Source organism: Salvia splendens, chromosome 11 (genome assembly GCF_004379255.2).
Source record: "Salvia splendens isolate huo1 chromosome 11, SspV2, whole genome shotgun sequence".
NCBI classification, from domain to species: Eukaryota; Viridiplantae; Streptophyta; class Magnoliopsida; order Lamiales; family Lamiaceae; genus Salvia; species Salvia splendens.
In genome coordinates this window covers 34,443,091-34,453,418 of record NC_056042.1, presented here as the reverse complement: position 1 = coordinate 34,453,418, position 10,328 = coordinate 34,443,091, and the positions used below count along the sequence as shown (strand labels likewise).

The 10,328-nt window shown below is 32.9% G+C and overlaps 1 protein-coding gene and 1 long non-coding RNA gene across 2 annotated transcripts; one reads left to right on the top strand and one right to left on the bottom strand.

The window, feature by feature from the left end:
- Window positions 1-575: 575 nt before the first annotated feature.
- On the top strand, window positions 576-5,782 carry LOC121755961 (homeotic protein knotted-1-like). Its single transcript, XM_042151411.1, has 5 exons — window positions 576-1,764; window positions 1,878-2,003; window positions 2,086-2,221; window positions 4,544-4,797; window positions 5,397-5,782. The coding sequence occupies exons 1-5, from the start codon at window positions 1,438-1,440 to the stop codon at window positions 5,598-5,600; spliced, it is 1,047 nt and encodes a 348-aa protein (XP_042007345.1). The 5' UTR covers window positions 576-1,437; the 3' UTR covers window positions 5,601-5,782.
- Window positions 1,869-4,537, bottom strand: LOC121755962. Its single transcript, XR_006040882.1, has 3 exons — window positions 2,403-4,537; window positions 2,095-2,316; window positions 1,869-2,009 (listed from the first exon to the last, which is right to left on the bottom strand). It is a non-coding gene; the product is annotated as an uncharacterized LOC121755962 (long non-coding RNA).
- Window positions 5,783-10,328: the final 4,546 nt, after the last annotated feature.

Here is a 10,328-nt window from a genome sequence, read left to right as displayed (position 1 = left end):
ACTTGTTTAAAAGTATTCAACACGGGCGGATAGCATAAACAAGCGTTTTGACATGTGAAAACGGTGCCGAAAGTAATCTTCCGGAAACCGCGGCTGGTCGAAAAAATAGTCGGCAACGAGCCTTTCGTTGGCTCCCTCCCGGTCACGATGGATGTAGCGGCGAGTTGATCTAGTTGGTCGAGGAGGAGGGGCGGGGGTATTCGCGGTGACATAGGCTTTATAGGCGGCACGATATTGTTAATATGATTCTTGTTATTAGCGCTCCGCTTTCGCAATGTGTTGGTGAAATCCATTTGAGAGGGTTTGAGTGAGAGATGAATATGTAGATAAGTTGTATGAAAAAAATATGAAGGAGAGATGAATGGGAGATGATTTGATGTGAAAAATGGATGATAAATGTATATATTTATAGATGATTTTGGAAATAAAAAAAATTTAAAAATTCCAGAAAAACGGTAAAAAAAACTGCCATATTTTTGGGAATCTAAAATTTTTTTGGTATTATTTTCGATTTAAAAAAATGAATTTCCAACGGAAATGTCGTTGGCCAATCAAAACGCGCCACGTCAGCTGCTCGCTGGCACGGACGTGCTCGATGCATCGAATAGGGCCGCGCCAGCGGCAAGCTGGTGGTGCCGCGCCGCTGGCACGGACGGACGCACCGCTGCGAATGCTCTTATAACACATAAAAACAACAAAATAAAAAAAAATAAAACAAAAACCGACTAATTATCAGCCAGCGACAACAACCTACAATAATATCAGACTTACCTATCTTCTTTAGCAAAGACATCGATCTCGCCTAACATCACATATGCTAATTAGTCAATAATATCAAGAAACGGAAAATTCACGAAGATAAACATTAACTAAACCAAAAACCTAACCCTAACAAATCAACTATTGAAGGCTTAATATCAGAATTAAGTTTAAAAAAAGTCTCATGAAAGTTAGTGGAGGTAAGAAAACACTAGTAATAGGAAAAGAAAAAAACAAAAACGGATAAAAGCAGAAAAAACTAACTGGTTTAATTGTCAACTAGTAGTCTAGCTTTCCAACATTTATTTGTCTTCAAGTTTTTATTTATATATATTCTACTACTACTATAATTTATTCTTTGCTAAAGAACATCTCGTCACCCACCCCACCCCACACCGCCGTTGCTGATAATTCCGGCCGCCAAATTCCGGCTTCTTTTCTCACCATCAAACATGCTCACACCTCACACCTCCAACTTCGATCCAAATTAACAAAAAAATACTCTTTATTTTTCTAAATATAGATCAATCATCTCTTGTTTTTGGTCACATAATTTTATTAATTCAATCTTCATAACTCTTCTAGCTAGGGTTTCATTTTCCACCCTTACTCTCTCAAATTCCCAATAACAAAAAAGGGTTTTTCAACCTTTTTCAATATCCGAATTCATCAAAAGATATGGAAGAATACAATCATCACCTCACCGAGACCTCCAATTCAAGAGGCGCCGCCTTCCTCTACGGCGGCGGCGGCGGCGGCCCGGTTCTCCCGCCCTTCTATGCACGGCCAAGCAGCGGCTCCAACGGCGGCGGTGGAGGCTTCCATATCCACTCTTGCTATGACTCCCCGGCCGTGAAGACCGAGGCCGGAACCTCGCACCCTAGATTCCACTATCCGGCCACTTTCAATAGTCTCGATCTGATCGAAACCGACACCATCAAAGCCAAAATAACTGCACATCCCCAATACTCCAATCTATTGAAAGCTTACATGGATTGTCAAAAGGTTACATTTCTTTTTATTATTACAGCATCACATCAGACATTAACCACTCTACCACTTATTAAAAAAAATAATTTAATTCTCCTTACTTGATTTGACAAACATGACATATGAAGGTTGGGGCGCCGGCCGAGGTTGTGGCGCGGCTGGCGGCCGTGCGGGAGGAGTTTGAGGCGCGTCAGCGGGCGGCGGTGGCGAGCCGAGACGAGTACTCGAAGGATCCGGAACTCGACCAATTTATGGTAGTACTATTAATTTTATTTTTTTTTGGTAAATTTGATTTAATAAATTTTGATCATAGAAAAAAAATAAAAAAAATTGCAGGAAGCTTACTATGATATGTTGGTGAAATATCGAGAAGAGCTAAATCGTCCCTTGCAAGAAGCCATGGATTTTATGCGTCGCATCGAATCGCAGCTCAACGTCCTCACCAACGCCCCCGTCCGTATCTTCAACTCCGGTAACCTCTCTTTCTCGAACCTTTTGATTTGAGGGGAAACGTCTTATCAGCCAAGATGCGACTGCTTCTGCTTTTTTCCATCTCGATCTTCTTACCTATTCATAGTTCAGAGGAAGCCTATTACTAACTGAGCTGTGCTTGTTCGCATATATATACAGCAGTCATGGTGTTTTTTTTTAACTCATTGAAAAAACGATTTATCAACTGAGCAGCTGGATTTGTCAAACCCCAAATAGAGGTGATGGTGTTGTTTCGGCTCAAACTTCTGACTTATTGGTTCGAGGGGAAACGTCGGAATTGGGGGTTTATTGTCTGCAAAAATTTACTGCAACTGCTTCTTGTTGAATGAATAGTAGAGATGGTGCGATTTACGAGTGAACAGAAGTTTGACTGAAACTCCCCATTAAAATAAAACCCTAATCACGAGCTGTATAGTGAAAAAGATATGATTTGGTTCCATTATGCTTAATATAATATTATCACCTTTAAAACAATCATATATAATCACTCTATTTTATTACTTGTTTCACTTTTCATGGGTTCCATTGCTAACCATATCCATTACTTAAATCTCCACCACATTCCAATCTATTTTTCTCCATAATCTTTGACTCTTTGTAACCTCTCTCTCTCTATATATATGTACTCCATATATGTATGTATGTTTGCATTGAAATAACTGTGATATTTCTCCATAATCTCCATGGCCTCTCTCTAGATATATATTTAAATGTGTATATTGTGAGAATTATACATTTTATAAAAAATGAGAATATTGTACTGAACATGTTTGTACTAAATAACTGTACTTTTTAAATACTAGAAAATATTACATCGAATATATATATATATAGGGTTTGGTTATTGTGAAAACTACATTCTTTTGTCCGAATATGAGAATAATGCAGTGAATACATATTTTACTCTTTGTTTTACTAAACTAAAAAAACTCTATATTTGTTTATTATATTTATATTTAATATTATTTTATAGTAATACTGGTGGAATCTGAGAGTTATGTCTGAGATATGTGGGTAGACATAGATGACACACAACCATTAAATTTGTCATATCTTTAGTTTTGCAATTTAGCTTTTTAGGCTTTGGAAAAATGAGAAACATAGGATGCTGTTCAAATCTGTGAGCTGCCCCATCTAGTCTCTGTGCCATAGTAATTTCAGGTTTTTTTTATTTCTTTCCACTACATGCTGCCTTTTTTTTTTATATTTCTGCTTTTTGCTTATATTTGGAGGTATTGTAATATTCCAATATTTTCCTAGGTGAAATAATACATGCCATTTCTATCTTATTCTTTTTATAGTGGTGTCATCCTTTTGTTGTCTTTTCTGAATTTATTTTATCAACAACTGTAGATTGAACCATCACTTCGATGTTCTATTGAATAGCCTCTTTCTTTGGTTATTAATTATAGCCTATTGTGTATTGTGTCATGACATATATATACAAGTCACATTTCTCCTTTACTATTGAAAATTTTCAAAAAATTATGAATTTTTGTGCGTAGTGAGAATCTGCAACCGCTATCTTTATACGCATTAGGTGTAATTTGTGATATTTTTTATAATGTGGAAATTTACGTACGGTCGTTATCTTTAGTGCGCGTTGGGTAAAGCACGCTATTTCTATGTGCATTAGGGTTTTTGTGATATTTTTTTATGTCGCGAGCATATGCAGTCGCTATCTTCAGTGTGCATACGGGAAAATCCCCGGGTAGGAGTTTACGAAGATATTGGTGAATTTGATTATGAGATATTTGGCTCTAGAAAAAAAGATTAGGATTGATTATTTGGAACCGTTTGAAATTTGTAGTGTTAAAGCCATGATTAGTTAATTATATGAATTTAGATCTTGTTTTTATCTATATTTTGAAGAACAAAAGGATTGGATAAGAGTAATAAATGGTTCAATTAATATTTACACATCATAGTCTTTGTAGTTTCCATCATTTTCCCATTTGTGACACGAACTATTCTTCTTTGACCTTTCTTATCACTCATTTTTTCCTTTTCGTTGCTATTATTCATTCTTTTTTTATTTTTGCTTAGAATTCCAATTGTTGCTTGGAGCTCTTCTTTAGGCAGGTGTTGTTGTGAGCACTTTTATCTCTATGCTTCTGTATTCTTGTGTTCGTTTATTGCTTTATTTATTATAAATTTTGGATAGAACGCTTGATTTAGTTTTCACGTTATTTCTATTATGAACCGCTCGTCATCTTTTTGGTTTGAACATTTAAACACAAAAAAGTGCAATTAATATTATACAACTTCAATTTTACTTACCTTGTTTGCATTAATTGAAAAGAGGACAAGAGTGAGGGCATCGGTTCGTCAGAGGAGGAGCAAGAGAACAGCGCTGGAGAGACAGGGCTGCCGGAGATCGATCCACGAGCAGAAGACCGAGAGCTGAAAACCCACCTCCTGAAAAAGTACAGTGGATACTTGAGTAGTCTCAAGCAAGAACTCTCCAAGAAGAAGAAGAAAGGGAAACTGCCTAAAGAGGCTCGCCAAAAACTTCTTAGCTGGTGGGAGCTTCATTACAAGTGGCCATATCCATCGGTATGTCGTCTACGCCCCTCTAATAAAACGGGATTATGAACTTTGGTCAAATTCTAATTTTTAAATTTCTCTACGTTGTTATACTACTAATTGATTCTAATTCTTCAACCAAGATATGATCATCCCCAAAATTTTATTATATGGATTATATGCATCGTGCAAAATCAGAATTTGGCCAAGATTCATTAAGTTACATGTTGTTATCCCTAATGAAATATCCATGATGGATATATAATTGTCAGTACATTATCGAAAATTGGTCAAATTCTGATATTGCAACTATATGGAGTATAAAACAATTACTATGATTTTATATCGAGATCAGTTTACCATAAATGGGTGGTGATATGGTCACACGAATATATCGAGGCAGTCACATCACTATCATTTTCGGTAAATAAATCTCAATATACTATAGTTTGAAGAATCAAAATTTGGTCAAGATTCAGTCATGTAGTGATTGACCATAATGGCTCAACCTCCAATTGCTTGGAAATGAAATATGGATATAGTTGTCAATAAATTATAAAACTTTGGCCAAATTCTGATTTTGCATGAAATATTCGGATAAATTATTTGACAATTGTGTCCCCTTGCAGGAATCAGAGAAGGTGGCATTGGCAGAATCAACTGGTTTGGACCAAAAACAGATAAATAATTGGTTCATAAACCAAAGAAAAAGGCATTGGAAGCCCTCAGAAGATATGCAATTTATGGTGATGGATGGACTTCATCCACAAAATGGAGCCCTCTATATGGACGGCCACTATATGCCCAACGGTCCCTATAGGCTCGGGCCGTGAGGCTAGACGCGCCTCGCCCTATGTATACGAAGTCGTTTTGGGTGAAGTGGAGTTGTAATAGTTTGATATATAGCTCAAGCTTATATATAGTTGTAAGCTATTGATTGTGAGCAATAACATTATGCAAAAGATTAAGTTAATTTTCTTTTGGTATTGGAAAAATATAAATTACTATCAATGTATTTGTTGTTACTGGTCTAAATTTGGAAGTTTTAGAATTTGATAATTTATGTAATTAGTGAAATTGATTTGGTGTAGCGATGAATTATATAGTGCATATGAAGAATGATTTGTTTAATTGGTCGATTAAATTTGTTATTTTCAATTGTAGGTGAACTGATTTTGTTTTGATTTCTCATTTTTTCACTGGAAAATATAGAGCCTATAGGTGTCAATATAAAAATATATAGCATAGGGTAAATCAGTTTATATTAATATTCAAAATTGTCCTATACATTTGCCCAAAAATCTTTACAGTCCTATGCAACAAGTGTGATAGCAAAACAAAAAATTGTCTTACATATCAAGTGTGATAGCTTTTGTATTCTGGTCCTAGACAATATGTTTTTACTCATATTTAATGGTTCGGTAAAAAATTGATAATTACCATGGTTTGAGTGAATTAATTAGGTAAATCATTTTAATCAATCATTTTAGCATAATTAAGTTAGTCATTTTAACCTAATTATTTTATTTTATGTGTTAATATCTATTGTTTTTAAAGTATAACTTAATTAGTTTAAAATGATTTATCCAGCGAAAATGCGTTAATATATGCTAGAACCGTTAAATATGACCAAAACATATTATTTAAGACAAAAAAAATATCATACATATTGTATAGAACCAAAATTTTTTTAAACAAATGAACAAAATTAGTTTTAAATTTTAGATTAATTTTTATGACCCTAATATATAAGTAGGAAAACATTTAAAACAAATGGTTCATCAAATGGAAACATCAATCATTCCAAACATGACTCCAAAAGTAAACTAGGAGATAGTTTTTCAATAAAATAAAAAGTTGGTAGCAGTGTAGAACAAGGTTTAAATTGAAACAATCGAAACAACAAAAAGTACAAGACCATCCACCAAGACACAACAGACACCAACTAAGAAACAATCCACCAAAGCAAAAAAAAAAGGATATTAGAGGGTAAAAACATGAAACAACACAAAAGAGAATAAGAAGGTCACCTAAGCAGACTTTGGCTTTGGTTCCTTTCCTCCAATCTTGTTACTTTGAGTAAATCCTCGCAACGAGAAAGGAAATTTCGGGCACCAACCTCTAATCCTAAGTAGACTTAGGCCTTCGAGTATAGGTTAGGGTCAAGACAAAGTCGAACCAACTGTGCCCCTTTTCTTTTGTAATGGTGATTTTGTGTTCAACCACAAATCTACCAATTTCCACATTTGCAAAGTGGGAAGCAAATGCCTTCCTTGCAAACATATCTCTACCTGAAAATTGTTGGTGTGTGTTAGTATTTTTGGGATAATTTTAATGTTTAGAACCAATAGTTTTATTAAATAAAAAATGTTTAATTGTCCAATTCAATATTGGTAAATGAATACACATATTTTTAATTCTTTTCAGAATTTGGCAGGTGTCTAGATTTTGTTGACCAATCAATCCAAAGATGCCATTGGTAAGCGGAATTCAGACAGATGCCAAATTCCAAAATATTCGAAATTCATGTATTTCGTTACTAAAACACAATTTGATGCCATTGGTGAGCGGAGTATATATAATTTTTGTACTTACAGACAACTAGTACTACATTAAAAAGCAAATCTAACAAATACACAATATGTATGTTGAAAATTGGAGATGAGATAGTAAACCTCATTTTCACTGAGTAAGTGGAGCTTTTGCATGAGATACTTTTTGATAGACGATATTGTAACATTTCCATCCCTGTAAAATATACACAATGAAATCAAATGCAAAATTCATTAACTGTTCTAGGCTTCTAGCAACCTCATCATGTAATCATCTAATTTTACAAATATTCTTTTCTATCATGTAGAAATGTAATTCTATACATACGGAGGAATATATTTTGTCAACTGCCATATATATATTTCATTGTTAGAAAAATATTATATTTGCAAAATTACCATTAAAGGATTTTATTCAACCAAAACAAAAACATAATGAATTCTGTAATGAAGCCAAAAATTAAATAAGAGTAATTAATTTTTGTGATTAACTTACTTCAACCTTATGTACCTATATGGAATTTGCTCCAACGGCACCTTGCATTTCCTAAAATAAAACACAAAAATAAAATAAAGAATTAGTTAAATAATTATAAATTACTAAAAAACATAAATATTTGACATGGAAATATAGTATACCTCACTGGTTTTCAGAAGCAATAAGAGAAAACCAAATTGTTTTCATTTTTTCATTGTATTCATCATCATCGTTGGTATAAGATATAGTTTTGGATGAATTTCTTGATCTTCTAAGTGCAATAATTGAATTTTCTTCTCTTCTTCTTGGCCTTAACTCTCTAGTTTGATTAAACGTTCCTTCTTCATCGTCAACAAGATATATCTGCAAAAGCAATATATACAACGATTAAATGGTATGATGTTTCCCTTTGATCAGTAGATTGTAGGTCACTATGACAGCAAGGTAAATGGAGAATTATTCATAATTAAAGAGGAACATTGATGGAAAAACCATGAATGTTAGTCTGGTTTGTCGCGCAACTTTAATCAGCCGAAAAAAATAATGAATTTTACCAACATTTTTCTCGATTTTACAATAAAGAAAGAAAACAAAACATTTACAAACGCTCTCGTCCTTGTAGAATTTTTCGGATAACACACTAAATGTAAATAAATTAAAATTCATGGAAAAATTTAGAAAAAATTTAATATTCACAATTTTTAATGCTGATTTTTAAAATTGCAGGACACATCAGAATTTGACAAAATTCGATATAATTCTTTTTCCCAATTTGACTTTATAAAAATAATAAAATGTGAGTACTAAATATAATGGACAAGAAAAAAGTTTAGCAATTGGATAGAAGAAATTAACTACCTGTTTTTTTATCCCTTCACATCTTGTTTTGAAACTTGAACAGATTTTGCTAATTCGCATTCCCTGTTTTCTCTTTTTCTGGCCAATAATATAATCCACTCAGTTAGATCAATGAATATAATATATAGTATATAAAAACAATAAAAATAGAAACTAATTATTCTAATTAATATTCAAATACTTTTACATACTTAGATTCTCTAGCCAACTATAAACAGAGATTTGATTATTAATTTAGTTATCCTTGTTTTTCCCACCAAAACTTTTCAGAAACAAAAATTAAACTACAATTAACTTTATAGTTTTATCCCATATTAATTGATATTCAGAAGTATATATTTTTGCATGGTGAAGATGCCTCACTTTTTTGGGATTATCCCAATAATTGTATTTTCTATCTCTTCATTATTTATTCATTTTACCTTTTTCTCTTTCCATTATTTATTCTAATTATGATAAGATTCTTTCTCTAATAAGTTGATTTCCATATTTTCACTAACAGTATTTCGATCACTTTTTCTCTTTATCACTTACTGTATCAATTCTACATTGAAACTTGTACGTCGTGTCGTCCACTACCAAAACTATTTGTAAGAACAGGTTACATTACATCCTGAACCATATCGTCCACTACCAAAACTATTTGTAAGAACAGGTTACATTACATCCTGAACCATATCTATATATTGAAGCCAACTAATAAGAGAGAAATTAATTTTAGAGAAAAAGAAGTGAAATTGAAGTTCAATTAAATATGTACCTGAGTCTTTGAAGAGGCTCAGAAGCAAGATCAACTTTACATATCGGACAATTATGCAACCCCTCTTCAATATCTTTTGTCATGCACTCTTCACATACTATATTTTCCAAAATCAATAATTTGAATAACATGTGGTAATAACTAATTACTCTGGTAGTCCACAAAATAATCCTCGTTCTCATCCGATTTCCAATAATTATATCCTACACAACTTGTTTAATTCTAATCCTCAACATTAAATTTTATTTACCAGTACTATAATCATTGGACCCACCATAATTATTATCACCTGATAAAAATGAGATTCATATTCAATCAATTTAAGTTTACAATAAAAATAATACTCTTATTAACAAACCCAATTAATTTCGTTACACAAAAGCAAAATGGTCACTATTTGGTAGATGGAATGAGGATAACAAAAGTGATCAGCTTATTCAACAAGAGTACATCCAACCAAATCATTCAAATCAAAATTACACTAAAAATTAAACTATTAATTCCTCATTACTTCGTCTGAGAAGCTTATGGCAGATTGGGCAAGAAATAGATCTCCTTATATTGCTTTGTCTCAAAGCTAAATCCATTGAAAACCTTTTTTTTTCCTTAGAGAATGTGTTATATATGAGAGAAGGATAGAGAGACAACTGGGTTTTTGTGCCAAAAATGAATGTATAGAGTTTTGCATATGTGTGTTCATAGCTGTTAAAATATGACAATGAAATATCTTGGTAATAAATCGGCAACACTTTATTGCATACTCGTTTTAAGTAGGTGGGGTATAAAGCCATGTTTTTGTTTGCATGTATAAAGATTTTCAAAATGGGTAATTTTATTTTATTAAGGTTAAATAGGAAATACAATAAAAACTTTTACAATATTGAGAGTATTTAGATACCTATCACAAAATATG

Coding starts and splice junctions, on each gene's coding strand:
- LOC121755961 (XM_042151411.1), top strand. CDS start 1,438: ATGGAAGAATACAATCATCACCTCACCGAGACCTCCAATTCAAGAGGC. Junction 1,765..1,877: donor CTTACATGGATTGTCAAAAG/GTTACATTTCTT, acceptor TGACATATGAAG/GTTGGGGCGCCGGCCGAGGT. Junction 2,004..2,085: donor CGGAACTCGACCAATTTATG/GTAGTACTATTA, acceptor AAAAAATTGCAG/GAAGCTTACTATGATATGTT.